Raw genomic sequence first — 18,792 nt, 5'->3', positions numbered from 1 at the left:
GTTTTGGAACAAGCATTTAACATTTCTACCAACATTGAAGCCTGCATACTGGTGTCGACAACTAATTAATCGACTATACATTCTTGCAATCGCAGCCATTATTCCAAGCGAGGTAATATAGCCAGTTTTGGTAAACGTTAAACGGGCGCTGTGCACGGTAAAGCATTAAATCGGAAGCCTCAGTTTCGTATTTCTTAACCGGAAAGTGTGCGAAAGTGAAAGTAGGAGTTTAATGGTTAAAGTGGTAGGCATTATAAAGTAGATGGGGGTAAGTGGTGGATGTTCCTATGTATTTCATAACTGAAGGAAAACGATACTTACAATTTAGTAATTGAAATGTTTTATCTTGATTTTCTTCACGGATTTCCTCTCAATGTTTAAAGAATTGTATTATTACTAGTACAAATTTACGGACAGGTTATGGACATTTATTAATTATTAATTGTTTCAGACTGGTTATAAACTTGTGTTAACTATAAAAAAACAACATATTAGGAACATTTATTAATTGTTTCAGACTGGTTATAAACTTGTGTTAACAATAAAAAAACACATATTAGGAACATTTATTAATTGTTTCAGGCTGGTTATCACAGACATATTAGGAACATATTTGTTATTTGCTGTTTCAGACTGATCATACACCTTTATTTATTATCCCAGACAGGCTGTGGATCTTTAATTATATTGCTTCAGATAAAATTGTTTTAACTATCACAGACATTAAGGAACATACTTATGTATTTATAATTCTATGTTCTATCAATATATTAATTGTCATGTTAAAGGAACATTAATTCATTGTTTCAAACTGGTTATAAACTTATATTTACTTGTTCTATCACAGACAAGAAGTAATATTTCATTATTTAATACATATATACAGATAAGTGATATTTCATTAGCAGGTGCATGTTCTTTAAAGTCTTTGAGATATTGATCACTAGAAATATTTTGTAGATACAATTGTATTTTGTGACCTAAAAGGCATTTCACACAAGCCAGATACATGGTAACAGCATGCACTTTATTACCCTTCAAATATAAGATATCATGGTAAAACAGATATCTATATAATGAAAGAAATAAAAAAATAAAAATCTATTTTCCATTCAACCCCCTCCCCCAAAAAACAACAATAGCAACTGTATATTGATGACAACAGATAAGTGATCAGTTAACCTGGACACTAAGATGCTAGGAGTATATAGCTGACATCAGGTTAGTGATAAATTAATCTGGACACTAACATGCTAGGAGTGTATAACTGACAACAGGTCAGTGATCCTGGACACTAACATGCTAGGAGTATATAACTGACAGCAGGTTAGTGATGAGTTAATCTGGACACTTACATGCTAGGAGTATATAACTGACAACGGGTAGTGATGAGTTAATCTGGACACTAACATGCTAGAGACACTAACATGCTAGGAGTATATAACTGACAGCAGGTTAGGGATGAGTTAATCTGGACACTAACATGCTAAGAGTATATAGCTGACATCAGGTTAGTGATACATTAATCTGGACACTAACATGCTAGGAGTCTATAGCTGACAACAGGTTAGTGATAAATTAGTCTGGACACTAACATGCTAGGAGGATATAACTGAGAGCATGATAGTGATGAGTTAATCTGGACACTAACATGCTAGAAGTATATAACTGACAACAGGTTAGTGATGTGTTAATCTGGACACTAACATGCTACTAACATGCTAGGAGTGTATAGATGACATCAGGGTAGTGATGCTGGACACTAACATGCTAGGAGAGTATAGATGACATCAGGTTAGTGATGCTGGACACTAACAGGCTAGGAGTGTATAGCTGACAACAGGTTAGTGATGAGTTAATCTGGACACTTACATGCTAGGAGTATATAACTGACAACGGGTAAGTGATTAGTTAATCTGGACACTAACATGCTAGGAATATATAGCTGACAACAGGTTAGTGATCCTGGACACTAACATGCTAGGAGTATATAACTGACAGCAGGTTAGGGATGAGTTAATCTGGACACTAACATGCTAAGAGTATATAGCTGACATCAGGTTAGTGATAAATTAATCTTGACACTAACATGCTAGGAGTATATAGCGGACAACAGGTTAGTGATGCTGGACACTAACATGCCAGGAGTATATAACTGACAACAGGTTAGTGATGCTGGACACTAACGAGCTAGGAGTATATAGCTGACAACAGGTTAGTGATCCTGGACACTAACATGCTAGGAGTATATAGATGACAACAGGTTAGTGATGAGTTAATCTGGACACTTACATGCTAGGAGTATATAACTGACAACAGGTAAGTGATGAGTCAATCTGGACACTAACATGCTAGGAGTATATAACTGACAACGGGTAGTGATGAGTTAATCTGGACACTAACATGCTAAGAGTATATAGCTGACATCAGGTTAGTGATACATTAATCTGGACACTAACATGCTAGGAGTCTATAGCTGACAACAGGTTAGTGATAAATTGAAATTGACACTAAGATGCTAGGAGTATATAGCTGACAACAGGTTAGTGATCCTGGACACTAACATGCTAGGAGTATATAACTGACAACGGGTAAGTGATGAGTTAATCTGGACACTAACATGCTAGGAGTATATAGCTGACAACAGGTTAGTGATCCTGGACACTAACGTGCTAGGAGTATATAGCTGACAACAGGTAAGTGATGAGTTAATCTGGACACTAACATGCTAGGAGTGTATAACTGACAACAGGTTAGTGATCCTGGACACTAACATGCTAGGAGTATATAGCTGACAACAGGTAAGTGATGAGTTAATCTGGACACTAACATGCTAGGAGTGTATAGATGACAACAGGTTAGTGATGTTGGACACTAACATGCTAGGAGAATATAACTGACAACAGGTAAGTGATAAGTTAATCTGGACACTAACATGCTAGAAGTATATAACTGACAGCAGGTTAGTGATGCTGGACACTAACATGCCAGGAGTATATAACTGACAACAGGTTAGTGATGTGTTAATCTGGACACTAACATGCTAGGAGTGTATAGATGACAACAGGTTAGTGATGCTGGACACTAACATGCTAGGAGAATATAACTGACAACAGGTAAGTGATAAGTTAATCTCGACACTAACATGCTAGAAGTATATAACTGACAGCAGGTTAGTGATGCTGGACACTAACATGCTTAAAGTTTATAACTGACAACATGTTAGTGATGGGTTAATCTTGACACTAACATGCTAGGAGTATATAACTGACAACAGGTAAGTGATGAGTTAATCTGGACACTAACATCCTAGGAGTATATAGCTGACAACAGGTTAGTGATGTGTTAATCTGGACACTAACATGCTAGGAGGATATAACTGACAACATGTTAGTGATGAGTTACTCTGGACAATAACATGCTAGGAGTGTATAGATGACATCAGATTAGTGATGCTGGACACTAACAAAGGTTAGGTATATAACTGACAACATGTTAGTGATGAGTTACTCTGGACAATAACATGCTAGGAGTGTATAGATGACATCAGATTAGTGATGCTGGACACTAACATGCTAGGAGTATATAGCTGACAAAAGGTTAGTGATGAGTTACTCTGGACACTAACATGCTAGGAGTGTCTAGCTGACATCAGGTTAGTGATGCTGGACACTAACATGCTAGGAGTATATAGCTGACAACAGGTTAGTGATGAGTTACTCTGGACACTTACATGCTAGGAGTCTATAACTGACAACAGGTTAGTGATGCTGGACACTAACATGCTAGGAGTATATAGATGACAACAGGTTAGTGATGAGTTACTCTGGACACTAACATGCTAGGAGTGTATAGCTGACATCAGGTTAGTGATGCTGGACACTAACATGCTAGGAGTGTATAGATGACATCGGGTTAGTGATGCTGGACACTAACATGCTAGAAGTATATAGCTGACAACAGGTTAGTGATGCTGGAAACTAACATGCTAGGAGTATATAGCTGACAACAGGTAAGTGATGAGTTAATCTGGACACTAACATGCTAGGAGTATATAGATGAGTTATTTTGGACGCTTCTAACTTGCTTCTGACCAGGCTCGAATATAGTCAGACACAAATGACCTGTTGTGTCGACTATTCCCTGGAATAATCATACTGGCTGTTCATATTCCTTATGTTGTTTATATTCCTTGTGTAAGCTAATGTGGTGGAAAACGGCGATATATTTCTGTAAATTCTAGGATCATTGCCAAAATATACACAAGAGACATCTTTGTAATTTGTTTTTATTCATTAAGTATTACAACAAAACAGTTTAACAAGTATAATAATCTATTTCTCCCGTAACTTGACAGGCTAATCATGTTATGTTACAGGAGAAACTAGATATCCAACTGCCAAAGGGTTGATCATGATTTACAGTGAATGCCCCTTAATGTCATCTTATATTTTCGTTAATTTCAATGTTTTCTAATATGCTCTAAATATTAGATGGAATTTAATTTGCTTCATATCATGAAATTTTGCCAAAAACTTCCTTAAACATCATTTTCTATTGCCTGTAGGTCAACATCTCAAACCTACAAAAAGGTTACTTTTCATATGCTTATCCTGATGATATGTAATAATTTCAATTCTATAAAAGTTATATAGGTATACAGACTTTTATACATTACATTAAGGATCCCTGTACCACTGCCAAAAACTGTAAACGGGATTGGAAACTGGATTTTCCCACATGACTATCACTTTGATAAATCATTTTTGAAAAGAAAACCATACCTTGCAGAACTTTTATGAGAAATAATACAGATGAAATGAACAAAATATAGTCAGCAACAGTGTTCTGAGTGTAAACATTCAGCGGGGCTAGACCGGGATTCAAACCTCCGACTGCTATACTATCACTCCAACCGATTGAGCTACCTTGTCATTGAAAGTGTTCTGCTCAAACTTTTCAACAGTTATATCCAAACCGAGGATATGGGGCGCTTACTGCATATAGGAACAAGCTGATCCATTGAAAAGTACTCGAGATATCGAGAGACTGTTGGATATTGGATGTTATTGAACTTTTCCGGGCTGTTACGATAATGAACCTTCTTATTTAGTTTGAATAATTTAATCTGTTGAAAATTAATGAAGATATCAAGCTGACACCTAGTGCAACTGCCAACCAATGTGATAACATAATACGACCTGTCTTTCAGCGGGCATATAAACCACAGTGCAGTGGGACAGAGATCCTCAAAATTTTCACAGAAAAACAATATTCCTTTTATAGTCTTTTTTCCACTTTATGTCCCATTTACTCATGGCAAACGATGTGTGACATTAAGAGGCATACAATCTATACTTTGAAATGTTCTCAAGTACAGACTCCTTGCTGAATACACAAGAATTAGTCAACAAGAACAGAAATAAATCACAATCAATGTGGTGTTGGACATTTACATAATAAAAAAAATATTGAGACTCTGAAAACATAATTGTCATCTCAAACATAACTCCACTATGATGCATATTATCAATGTTGAACAAAACAGTTCATAAAAACTCATATAAAACATGTAATGATATTGTTCCCATCACAATCTGTAATTCTCTAACACAAATATTTTTGTCTATCTTAGTTCTAGATCTGAGAATCACACACTTTGCAGTCGTCTACGTATACTTTGAAGGAAGATTTTCTGAGAAAATGTGTCCAAACTTAGCCCACAGAAATTACAGTTATTATAAACATGTGTTCAGTAATTGTTATTACAAAAGCCGAAATTTTATAGCAACAAACACTGCAGTATGCGTACTTGAAACAATCAATCTTATTGACAATGGCCTACCTCTTGCCTTGTTGTGGAAGATTTGAAAGATCTGAGAATTTCAAGAAAAAATATTTTCAAAAGTGTGTTTAGAAGAAACTTCTGGAAGGAGAGGACTGCAAATCATGTTGTTCTCTGGAGACGTCTAATGACAGAAAAGACTTGTTGACACGTAATATTTTTGGCGAGAAGAATGGGATTGTTCCATAACAGGACGTAGCTCAGACCCACCATGACATGACTATGTATTATTTCTATGGCAAAATTACTTATGATTCTGCTGTTTTGTCTGTTTAAATCCACTGTCAAAGTGACCTTCTTGCCTATAGATGGGTATAAAAAGTAGTTAACAATGAAATTGATCAGATAATCAGGCAAACATTATTCAAAAGGAGTACTGTAAATCAATAAAAATATCAAGATTGATCACCACTTCAAATGGAATGATCGATGATAAACTAATGATCGATCAACGATACATTAACCCTTTCACCACTGTGAACCATCATTGCCTCATGCAGATCAATGTATGGTAGAGTTTACGAAAGTTACATAGGGGTGAAAGGGTTAAGGATCAACTAATGATTGATTAACAAATTTGGTTTTTACGATATGACAAATGTGAGATGAAAATCCTCTTACATAGTTGTTTCAAAAGCATCACAATTGATATCAGAAAAATCCAGTGAAAATATGTTGAAATGCTTATATATGTTGAGTTTAAACATATTTTATTGACAACATTTTGACAAAGGGATTAGTCGGTAAGTTTTTCCAACTTCTCCCGGAAGTTTACAGTTTACAGTAGTACATGTATATACAGTTTTATATATGTATGTTGTGAGTGAATGGGGAAATACTTTTGGCCCGTGACTATCCAATTAGGGTTCATTAAGAATCTCCCATTCACTGGAATTTGTTCAAGTGTATAAATAACATGTGAAGACCTGGTATTTAACAATACAAGTATTTTCATAGTACATAAGGGCGCTCCGCAATTATCTGTAGGGGAGGGGTGGGAAGCACTTTTTAGAGACCCCACCACCCATCAAATATTAAAATTGATTTAATATAAGGAATGGTAGGCAGATTTGGTTTTAACCCCACTACCCATAAGTACTATGTTACCAGTACCAGTGATTAAATAAAAGATACAAGATTTAATAATACCTGGTACGGTACAAGTGTTTCCCCATTCTATGAATAATGAAAACAAAAGTCACACTTGATAACTAAAGAGGAACATATGGATTGACATTAACTATGAAATTAAACAGTACAATACCACTTTCGGTATTATAAATACAGTAGAACATATTCACTGTGTCCCAACGCAAAACAATACCTCATGAACATCAAATCTATATTTAAAGGAAGTTTGGCAATACTGAACTTGTATCCGTTTGGATTCATTAAAACCAGTGATTTCTGTCGAATTTTGTTCAGGCAGGTTATTTTCAAAGTGTTGATGAGTTCCATTTAACTAAGATATTTCGGGTTCTCAAAAAGTCCCATAGAAACAGCAGGAGTCCGGAAGTCAAACACAATCAGTAATTCATTTCTTTTCTTAATTAACTCTTTCTAAAAAATAATTACTGTTTACTGGGAAATTTTCGCTGCAGTTAAACTTTTGCCTTTTTGCCCTCCCTAATGAGGGCGAATATATCATGACAGTGAACATAAAATATACAGTAATTACATGTAAAGGATGAAATTAACACTGGGTGGACATGGATTTTATCGGCAAAAGGCAAATATCTGACTGGGCGAAATTTTCCCGGTATACAGTAGTATACAATACCTATTGTGAAAGGAAGAACAATAAGTCTGAAAAATAAGCTTCATCTTCTTCTTATTGAAGACTTCTCTTGCCATGAGTTTCTACGAGCAAGACAAGGAAATGTTATTGATAACATGCTTGATAATCAATATGATCACAGAAATAGTTTTAATATTGTTAACAATGATCCTCAAACCCATTCTATCATAGCACCATTCTAGACATCAAGTTGGAAACTGGGACAAATAAGTATTTGACATACCATTTTAGGTTTCCATATCGTTTTACCTTCCCACTCCACCTCCCCCCATGATAAATCATATCATCATACTCTCTTTAATTCCAAAAAAATTTACCCTCAGGTAGAATGTTTACAACTGATATCAAACACATTGCATCTATAAAAATAGTCACATCTACAGTAACTTTGCCAACAAGTTGACATGAACTGATCTATATTTAGGATACCACAAATCAATATCACAAGAAGTCAATGCTATTTCAAAGTGATTTAATTGAACCGTTTCGCGGGATATTATGATAACCAATTTCAATCAGATTTATTCAATATATTATCACAACCTTTAAAGCAAAGCCCAAAACTTATCAAATCTAATGATTTTCCTTTCTTGGAGATTTAAAAAAAATGTATTGCTGTGGTCCAGATCTATCAAATTCTTAATTATGTACAAGCAGGTATATGTTCTGAGAACGAATAACTGAAGGACTGGAATCATGTATTCATTCAACGCCCATACTCCAGGGGTTATGCTCACTTTCATTCTCTGCATCCCTGGAATATGTCATGGCAAATTCAAAGGCACACAGTTAGCTTTTTGATTGGTTTCAGGTAAAAAACATAAACCCGTCGCTATGCGGATACCTACCCTTTGAACATAACAGAGTGACGACCGGCATCAAAGCTAGTCAGTTTTACCAATAGAGTGCTGTGCAATTCTTTTGATGTACATTAAAGGATCAAACTAGTCTATTTGTTTCATCCACTTGGTGGTGGGTACAGTCTTTAATTCGGCATGACTTATTCCAGGGGTGCAGAGAACACATGTGAGGGGTAACCCCTGGAAATTTGAGTATGATTTTCATTAGGAATATGACAGCTTAAATGCCTGTGAACTAGATATTAATGTGTGTATGGATTCTTTGTTCCACTGCATGTTTCCTCGACAACAGATACCATAACTTGTCACAACAGTAGTATTTGTATTGCACAAGTGACTAGCCTACACATCAACAGTGTAGGGTATAGAAGGTATACCACTGCTGCGACCGTCGGTACAGCTCACCATAGTCCAAACGACGGGCACTGAGGGACTAAATCTCAAGGATCTGTAGGACAAACATGTGAAACAACATCAGCCGTCATGATTGTATGCACACACAATTGATCACATGCGTCCTCGACCATAAGTGAATCACATTAGCCCTCTACTGTCCATGAATCACTTGGACTCTTCAAAAAGTAAAAGTTTTGACATTACACTGTACAAACTAGGCAATTCCATATGTGTTGATAATAACTCCACTTCTGTCATCCCTCCTGCGTCCGCCTCCTCCTCCTCGCCTACCTCCACCGAATCCCCCATATCCACCCATGAAGTCGTCATCACCTCCTCCAAACCTGCCTCCTCCCCTGTCACCTCCAAACCGACTGCCTCCACCACTGGCTCTCTCTTCATCACGCTTCTTCTTCTGCCTTTCATACCTTTCTGCCATCTCGTAAAGTTCTGGAGGAATCTCCTGAGGGATAGAAATACATGTTCTTTACATGTTTCTGACTAATACATGTATCTTGTCCAGGTGATCAAACAGTGTCAACTCTAGACGTCAGCATGACATTGACATGAAGAAGCTCAATACACAGTAGCAAAATATTCTTATTATATGGCGAAACTTAATCCACTATAGAGAACATCAGAAATGACATATGAACAATGTTTCTAGAATCCCTTCATATCATTTAGCTGTAATCTCTATATGTATTTTTATACCAGTACTGCTTTGAAGCTGTTGTGTTGTGTTGTTTCTAGACATAAAAAGCATCAGCCTCAATGCAACGTTTAACCAAGTTACCTGGTTGGCTTCATCCATAATGTCAATCAAGAGTTGTGCTGACCTCCAATCCTTCCTGGTCATCAGGGTCAATGAGGTGCCTGTTTTTCTGTCAAAAGCAACACAATCCATAATCAAGCTAACCAACAGCATTTCAAAATGTGTGTTTTGTGGTTTTTCACTGAACAAAGATGGCACAATTCAAATAAGAAACTTCACAAACTCAAATCATCACAATTCCAAACTTGTATATTGTTTTTGTATTTCAAGGATTCTCAATAATTTTTAATTCAAACAACTCGTCTCAGAGCATTCAAACTCATGTATAAAACAATGAATAAAATGAGTATATCTTATTGATTTGATTTTTAATTTAAAACAAATTCACATCACTTAATGGACAACATTAGAGAGTAGTAGATATCTTGGAAACTATACATGTACCTGTTACCCATGTGTTGTCACTGTTATGTATGTCAGAGGGGTAAACGAGTATTCGTTTAGGAGCTGTGTTGTGTATGTACCCACCTACACAATACTGAAATCTGGTACTGACTGTATATTCTAATAGAAACAAAAGTGATTTCTTGTGAATTTCTTCTACATTGGATTGTCCAGAACCTGAATATTTAAGGTCTTACCCTGCTCTTCCGGTGCGGCCAATCCTGTGGACATATTCTTCTATATTACGGGGAAAGTCATAGTTGAAGACATGCCTGAAAAGATGAATATCATTGGTTTATCCTTTTACATGGATCTCATCCTCTGCCTTTTCAAGTCTCGGGCCAAATAAAACAATAGCAATGTTCCTGTACCTTAACCTGCCCTTTCTGCCCAATTTTGACAATTTCAGTATAAAGCACTAAGTTTTATACTTTGTAAATTCTTCATCAATATTTCAAACAACAAAAATCTGTTTTACCTTACATTTTCAAAGCTACCACCCAAATATCTGCAAACACCATGAACTTCATTCATATTTGGCAATTTACTGGTCTTTATATTTGCCAACCTATTGGTCCTGATATCTGCCAACATGTTGACCATAGTATTTGCCCACCTACTGACAAGAATACCTACCAATCTTAATATTTGAAAACCTAGTTAGGGCCTCTTTATTTATGCTTAGCAACCGATTTGTGTGTTTTCAAATGTAACATTTTTGGGAATCAATCCTGGCAGGCCTGCAAATGTGTATGCGGGCCTTGCAAGGCTTTGTCAAGGCTCGCCTGAAAGTACCATCAGATTACTAGGTCCGACCTTCTTTTATAAACGAACAACTCTTGTCGAACCGGTCCAACGGTTTGGATCGCAATAACAAAAGCAGCTTTACAGACTCTGATATTTGTCAAATGCTCTTTTTATACATGTTTGTTGATGTAGAAATCTACATGATGAAAAAGAGCTGAGAGCTGATGTACATACGTAATATCTTTCACATCTAAACCTCTTGAGGCTACATCCGTTGCTACAAGGATCTTGACGTATCCAGTTTTGAAGTCCTCTAGTGCCTGTTCACGATCACATTGTTCTCTGTAGATGAAAATAGAGGTCAGTCAGTCTACATCTATTCATTATTCACAATTCAACAAAGGAATCAGTATGGGCAAACACCTTTATGGGACACTTATTGATGACTTTTAAATAATTTCCTTCAATCACAATTCTAAAAAAAAATCTGTATTATAGTTAAGTCTTTTTCAATTCAAAAACCATTTATCTGGTTGTTCTAAAATCCAGCCATTGTCTCTTTTTCAATTAAAAATGGTCTTATGATCAACTTCAATTTCTAGCTATACATGTACTATATACCATTTGTTTTTATTCTGAATAAGAAAAAAATGGCAAGCTTCCTTTGAAGGAGTTAATTTAATAAACCTGCAGTTTTTTTTAGAAGAGTTGAAAAAATTCGCATTAGGAAAGTAAAGGACAGGAAAACAGATGAAAATGATGATAGTCACTGAAGAAAGATTTATGACTATAAGATAAAAGAAAATATCATCAATTAGAATGACTAGAGAAAGCAAGCAAGGCTTAAATACACACCTACCCCCTACTTGACTATGTGTTACTACATAAATATTCCTGTAAAGAGCCATGCATTGTCAGATGCATGTGGTTTAAGGAGTAATTTCGTAAATCATATACCGGGGATATTCAATTTACGAATTTGGGCACTAGAGTGATTACAAGCCCTATTCTGAAAAAAGTCCTCTGAAAGGAACCTGGGACCATTAGCAACCATACTCATAAGAGAATGTCCAAGGCAAAACATGTGTAAAATTTGATGAATATCTGATAAGAAATATGACTGCTAGAGTGATGACAAACAATTTCCCTGTAAAATTAATGGAGTGGATTCCCTGCATACTGATTGGTATCCCTTTTCAAGCGAGCATGCTACTTCCGGACTATACTTATACTAGATAGGTTCTTCTTCTCACCTTTGTCGAGACACATAACTTTTGTTACAAAGTTCCCTCCAGCCAAGTCAGTAATAGGTGACTAGATGGTTCACCACTGTGACACATGTCTTCCAATAAGAAACAACTACTCACCTGTCACCATGGATACACTGGCAATCAATACCACTGAGGGAGAAATCACTAGACAGGTCATCAGCCCTGAAACATGTTTAGTACACACAGATGAAGTATAGTGTGGCAAACCTGATGTATTAAACAGTTACTGTATTCACTATAATTTGCTTTACATTTTTTAGATGAAAGACATATAGTTCACCATATAACCCTGTGAAAAATGAACTCATGTATTACTACATCAAACTTTGTCAGTTGTAGTAACTAGAACTGTCGCCTATAGGCGTAATAATACCCACCACATTCTGGCTGCTTGTCGCCCCTGTAGGGGCTAAACAAACAAGGGAAAAAATGTAAAGAAATATCAAGGGTCATGAAAAAGTCTAACCTCAGATGTCCTATTGACAGACCGATGGAAAAGACAAACACCACTACTGTGACCTTTGACTCAATGACCTCGCAATTTTGTCACAATGTAGCTTCCATCAATGCTACATTTATTCCAAGGTCTGTGTATACAAAATACCTACCATTTCTGCCATAATTAGGTATCTACTGTTTCCGAGATAATTAGCCATTTCGGTAATGTAATTCATTCGTGACCTTTGACCTCTGATCCCACGACCTCAAAAGCTGTCAGTAGAGTAGATTGCATTAATGCCTACAATATTTTAAGGTATAACGTAATTCATTCGTGACGTTTCACCTTTTAAAGCGCGGATAGTTGAAACCTGACAAAAAAACCTGTTATATATGTTGAACATTATTGCTTCTAGTATTACAATACCAAATTTGGATGGAATTGAATACAAAATTTCTTGCCTTTTCTACACAATGTCATGGTTTAGAGAAGATTTATGAACCAAGGGCCATAACTTTGTGAAAAGGGGAGATAACCCAATGAAAAACACTTTACGCACATCCTCCAAGCTGCAAGGATTGTTATCAGCAAATTTCATTGAACTCCGTCTAGTAGTTTAGGAGGAGTACACGGTACTATATTGCATCCAAGGAAGGACGGACGGAAACCTGATTTCAGTAATTTCTAGATACCAACAAAGGTACATTCCCTGATTTTATTCATCCAGTTTGTATCAACTAAATATAGGACACGTTTTTCATTATCAGTGATATCTGAAGATTGTTTTTCATTTTAGGACAATTAATTCATTTAGAAAACTTACAGCACTTTCCTCCCAACAAAGATGATGACTTTGTCATCTGGCTCCATCTCGTGTTGCACAAAGTACACGACCTGAAAGTAACAACTATAGCTGCTAGTTTATGGCTTTAACATGTCTGAAAAGACAATTGTCTCTACCACTTGAGAAAAGCGAGATAGAGTTATGAAAGTTAAACTAACCTGCAGCTATTGGCTACAGATGTATTTTTGAAAACCTCTATTTCTGTAGAAATACGTGTAACTCAAAATCAAACTGTTTACACTCAATCAGCATTTCAAATTTGAGTGGAGGGTGGTGGGGTTGGGAATGCCGTTGGGGTTACAATACGTTGTTTGGGTGTTGCAATGGAAAACGTTGTTTGGGTGGTACAATGGATAACGTTGTTTGGGTGGTACCATGGAGAACGTTGTTTGGTTGGTGCAATGGATAATGTTGTTTGAGTGGTGCAATGGATAACATACTCACTTTTCACCAAGGGGGTGGGGTTTTGATTCTCCGATTGGATGCGAAAAGGTATGGGGTCACCTACCCAACCACATGGGTTTTCCCTGGGTACTCTGGTTTCCTCCCACATTAAGACCCCCCGGGCGTTAACATTTGGGCCAACAATAATTATTAATAGAAGTTGAAGTAATTTGTTTCAAAGTTGTTGTAAAATAAATAAATAAAGTTTATTTAATACGTTATTTCTGAGATACAAGTATGATATATACATGTGATATGGCGGTCACAAGCTATATCAAGGGGGCATAAAGAATAGATCTTTCGATCCATGTGCGACATGTGTGTGAAAGTGACGATTTTTTTATAAAATATCAGTTTGATGTGCGACCCGGGCAAGGTCGCTTATTTCCCGCATATTATAGAGGGCCAGAGTTCTGACGTTAATCGACGACAGACCGATATAAAAAAAAGTTGATAAAACGTCAGAATAATTCGGACTAGGGGGGCATGCACTCTCCAGTGTAGAACTAAATCAGTAGTAGCAAACTAACATCGTCAAAGTAAAACATTGATAAATTTGGACGAAAAAGGCTCAATTGATATATTCTTCTTGAAAGGGATATCTGCTGACAAGTACCCTGTTGTTAGATATGCAGTCTGGAGCCACATAACATTCTTTTTTGCATATTCTTTTGTACTGGAAGTACCCATGCCGCCCCCCCCCCCNCCCCCGCCCCCTGGAGAGAATGACAGTTCTTACCCGTTCTTTCTTTTCTTCTTCATCTATTATTTCCACAAGTTGTTTAACACTGTGGACAGCCTACAATGTTAACAGGAAAATAATTAACACCAATATTATACTAGTCATCAATATAACATATGGAAAACATAAAAAAATTACAGTATCACATCTTATCTCAAGCTGTTTGTTCCAATTCTTTGATTACATTTTTTAATACGTATCTCTTTTCCCCCATACCTTCATCACAATAATAATAATCCTGTTTTCCTCTGCAATGAAAGTTATCTTGAACCACAACATCGAACAATGCCCAACACATTACACATTTCTTAGGAATAGAATTTTATCAAAACACTTCACGATTACCAAATAAAACATTGTTTAGCTATTTCAACATTTCATGTTTTTAAGGGTTTATAAGAACGTTGCTTGTTTATCACATTATACAGATTTACTTACCGCTAGATCTAGGGAGCCCACAAATACTTGGAATGGATCTTTGAGGTAGGCATCAGCCAAGCGACGTACACCTTCAGGCCAGGTGGCACTGTGTATGAAGATAATTTGTAGACGTATAGTGTAACCTGTCAATAATGAACCACGTTTAATCCAGAAACCTAGTAACCTGATCCTCTATACTCCAGGGGATAAGCTCACTTGTGCTCTCTGCACTCCTGGAATACGTAATAGCAAAATCGAAGGCTCAGTGTGCACCATCTTGTTGATGAGATGAGAAGACTAGTTTGATCCTTTAATGAACATCAAAAGAATCTGTTGGTCGCATAACTGTTAAATTGACTGTTTTTGAAGTTGAGTGTTGCTCTTCTCTAACCTTCAAAGGACAGGTATCAGCCTGGCTATTGGTCAGGTATTTTTTACCCGATACCAATCAAATAGCTAGCCATGTGCCATATATTTTGCTATCACATGTTCCAATGGTGCAGAGAGCAGTGTATATTTCAGAAACATACAAGTATTATATGCATTACATATGAAGTCAAACAGTCTTTTTTAACATCTGAAGGACGTGCCAGGTTTTGGTGGTGGAGGAAAGCCAGAGTTCCCGGAGAGAAACCACCGACCTACCGCCAGTACCTGGCGACTACCCCACATAGGTCTCAAACCCACGACCCAGTGGTGGAGGGCTAGTGGTAGCAGAATGTCAGACACCTTAACCACTTGGCCTAGGACTTGGGCTTCAACGATACAGTAACATGATACTATATGTATAACAATACTGTGGTCACGATACGATACATATCACGATACATAGAGTAACAGTAGAAGCAAAGACAAAAATATATGTTGCAAATTTTTAATGGCATTATTACAACTGGAAATAGACTTGGTCCCGAATTGTCATGACTTTAAAGTTTCAAACAATTCAAGTCTTTGGACCTACATGCCAAGCTGGAGCTGTCACTCGCCAAGTTGGAGCGGGAACAAGTTGACCAAATTCAGAAACGACAAAAATAGGAAAATATTGTAGGTGTATTGTGACCTCCCAGAACATATTGTGTATTTTACCGTAATAAAAATATCACGATATACCAAGGACACACACTTTAAGGAATGCCCAGGAACATGGCATAGCTGTGTGAATAGTTTACATATTAGGGACAAATTTTATATAAAAAAAAGAAATCTACGTATTACTTCCAAATGCAGTAGATATACCTTCAAGAAAACAACCCGGCTTACCTTGTCATGACCGTTTGTCTATCAGGACGGATATCCAAAAGAATCTTTTTGATCTCTGGCTCAAAACCCATATCTAACATTCGGTCTGCCTCATCCAATATCTATAACAGAAACAGATTTGAAAATGAAGTATGGTCACACCCTGTTATGCTTGTTAGTTCTTAAAAAGCAACTGGTTTCAAGATAAACAGGATACCGTAATCTACCTTGTAAACTTGGAAAATTTGACTGATTTTAGAACTTTACAAAAACCTCACATTGTAGCTATAATAGGCATTTTTTATCAAGTAGGCCAAAAAGGTATATAGGGATAGGACACATGGACCAGAAAAAGGATGGGGAAGCTTATAAGGTACGGAACAGATATATGGTCAAACATGGTATTTATGATATCTTGGTTCATATTAACCATGTTAGTCCTTATTCATATTGAGCATAGCCCTTATAAACTTTAACACTAAATATTTGTAGCAGGGTATTTTGCAGGTTTTCGTTTTACACCTTCAGTGGGCTTACATTTGGACTATATAAGAATACTTCAGTTGCTAAATGTTACACCCATACACTGAAAACGTTTTAACCTTGTTGGACTTACTTTTTGTTGTTTCTGTAACGTTCTTGATTATAGTTTTATCATATTCATAGCTATACAAATGATCATCATTTAATTTTGTAATAGATTTATCTATTGAATTGTGGATACTTAGATATCTGTAGATCAACAACTTCGCCACTAAAAAATGAAGTTCGAGCTAGTAGATTTCCAAATTGCTAATTCCGTAAAATAAATTTTACAATCATTGTCAAAAAGTGTATTTTCCAAACCCACTATTAACTTCCCTATTTAAGTGTTAAAATCATTACTGTCGAGTGAAAGGTTTAATTTCTCCCTATAGCTGACAGAATGATAACTTAGTAAACAACACCTCTCATAGTTATCATGTAAAAAGGTAATTGAGCTCTATTCAAAAAATTAAAAGAAGAGGAAAGTAGAGATTAGGTTACAATTAAAAAGGAAAACTTACCAGGAATGTGACAGACTTGACGCTCACAATATTGTTCATGATGAGGTCATTCAGGCGTCCAGGTGTGGCCACGATAATCTCCACGCCTTTAGTGATAACATTGATCTGCTCCCGGCGGTTACCTCCTCCATACACGCACACACTACAAGTACACATGGAATACAATACCATGTTACACTACACACTCAATTTGTCTCATGTTTGATGCATAAGCTGATCATTGCATTGAACTAAAGAAATTGTAACGGAAAAAAGCATACAAGACAGCAATTTAGAAATTCCATATTGACAAATTGGTCCTTTATAACCTTCAGATTGTCAAAAAAGGTTTGTTTGAAAACTTCCTATTCAGAGCCGTACATGTGTTAGAGCAGTATAATTTACCTCTGACACCATAATGATGATGTGCTATCAATATTCAATAATATAAAGATGGGGATGATACCTGCCGCAAAAAAAACTTGCAGCCAAGACATAAGATTCAGTCAGTCACGGTGTAAGAGTAGTGACAAATCTCTATACAAGTATCTCGTTGACAAACCTCTTGATTCCTTTATAGTGGAACTTCTTCACCTCGGACTCAATCTGCAAGGCAAGCTCCCTAGTTGGAGACAGTACAAGAAGATTGGGTCCCCCCCTCTTTTCTCGGGGTCTGTAAACATGGACATAATATTTAAAATTTAAGAGCATGTACTATTACTTCTGTTTTCTTTCACAATCAATAATTGTTACCAATGACTGATAGAGATACAGAAACACATTACAAAGAGTTCTGATGTTTATCTTACCCAAAACTGCTGTTTCATCATACTTCGGGGACTTGTATTTTTTCCCCATTTGATTCAGTAAACAAACTGATAAGGACTTTTAGATATACGATTCACAACATTTTACTGGTATAGGCTTGAATTTTTGGAATTGTTTTTTAAACTATGGCTCAAAATATTTAGAGTCAGAAATGTAAGGATCTGTCAGGCAACCTGTTAACCCATAGTTTTCAGGCCTTGTCCCTGCTGACATGATGTGAGAGGAAATCTGGAGCCAGGAGATAGCTGTTACCAGTGTTGAAAAATAATTGTTACACCTGGATTGTGTCAGCCATGATTGAATGGTTCTCCTTGTGACAATTGTACCACACTCATTAGTAATGTTGAAATAGATTTAGATTATACTTTTAGTTAATTTTCCAGGATATGAAATTTCACAAATGGTATTTGGATCCTGGTTGTGATATTTCTGTGAAACACTAGAGGAGTAAACTAAAATTATGCATTGACAAGGTTACCACGAGCGGTATATAATACGCCCGTCACACATTGAATGAGCAGTTGTTTGTATGATTGAAATATATGAAGTATTTGTGAGTAATTGATATTAAAAGAGAAATCATTCAACATAACTGGTAGATCAATGAGTGCAATACAACATCATGGAACGCATGCATCGCATTAATGAAACCAAGGGTAATAACTCCAGTAATTA

General features: G+C 36.4%; 1 protein-coding gene across 1 annotated transcript in view; it reads right to left on the bottom strand.

Annotated features, from left to right (window-relative positions):
* Window positions 1-4,278: 4,278 nt before the first annotated feature.
* The window catches only part of LOC110466672 (probable ATP-dependent RNA helicase DDX53), a 40,228-nt gene continuing 25,714 nt past the window's right edge, over window positions 4,279-18,792 (bottom strand). Inside the window, exons 15-25 of the mRNA XM_021523347.1 lie at window positions 17,852-17,962; window positions 17,311-17,452; window positions 16,286-16,386; window positions 15,044-15,131; window positions 14,603-14,662; window positions 13,399-13,469; window positions 12,233-12,298; window positions 11,100-11,207; window positions 10,316-10,390; window positions 9,696-9,783; window positions 4,279-9,362 (exon numbers count right to left, since the gene is read on the bottom strand). Coding sequence (XP_021379022.1) covers window positions 9,114-9,362; window positions 9,696-9,783; window positions 10,316-10,390; window positions 11,100-11,207; window positions 12,233-12,298; window positions 13,399-13,469; window positions 14,603-14,662; window positions 15,044-15,131; window positions 16,286-16,386; window positions 17,311-17,452; window positions 17,852-17,962 — 1,159 coding nt within the window. The 3' untranslated portion in view covers window positions 4,279-9,113. The remainder of the gene's footprint in view (window positions 9,363-9,695; window positions 9,784-10,315; window positions 10,391-11,099; window positions 11,208-12,232; window positions 12,299-13,398; window positions 13,470-14,602; window positions 14,663-15,043; window positions 15,132-16,285; window positions 16,387-17,310; window positions 17,453-17,851; window positions 17,963-18,792) is intronic.

This window comes from Mizuhopecten yessoensis, unplaced genomic scaffold (assembly GCF_002113885.1).
Source record: "Mizuhopecten yessoensis strain PY_sf001 unplaced genomic scaffold, ASM211388v2 scaffold11141, whole genome shotgun sequence".
In the NCBI taxonomy this organism is placed as follows: domain Eukaryota; kingdom Metazoa; phylum Mollusca; class Bivalvia; order Pectinida; family Pectinidae; genus Mizuhopecten; species Mizuhopecten yessoensis.
The sequence above is the reverse complement of the archived record's forward strand: the minus strand, read 5'-3'. Positions and strand labels throughout refer to the sequence as shown.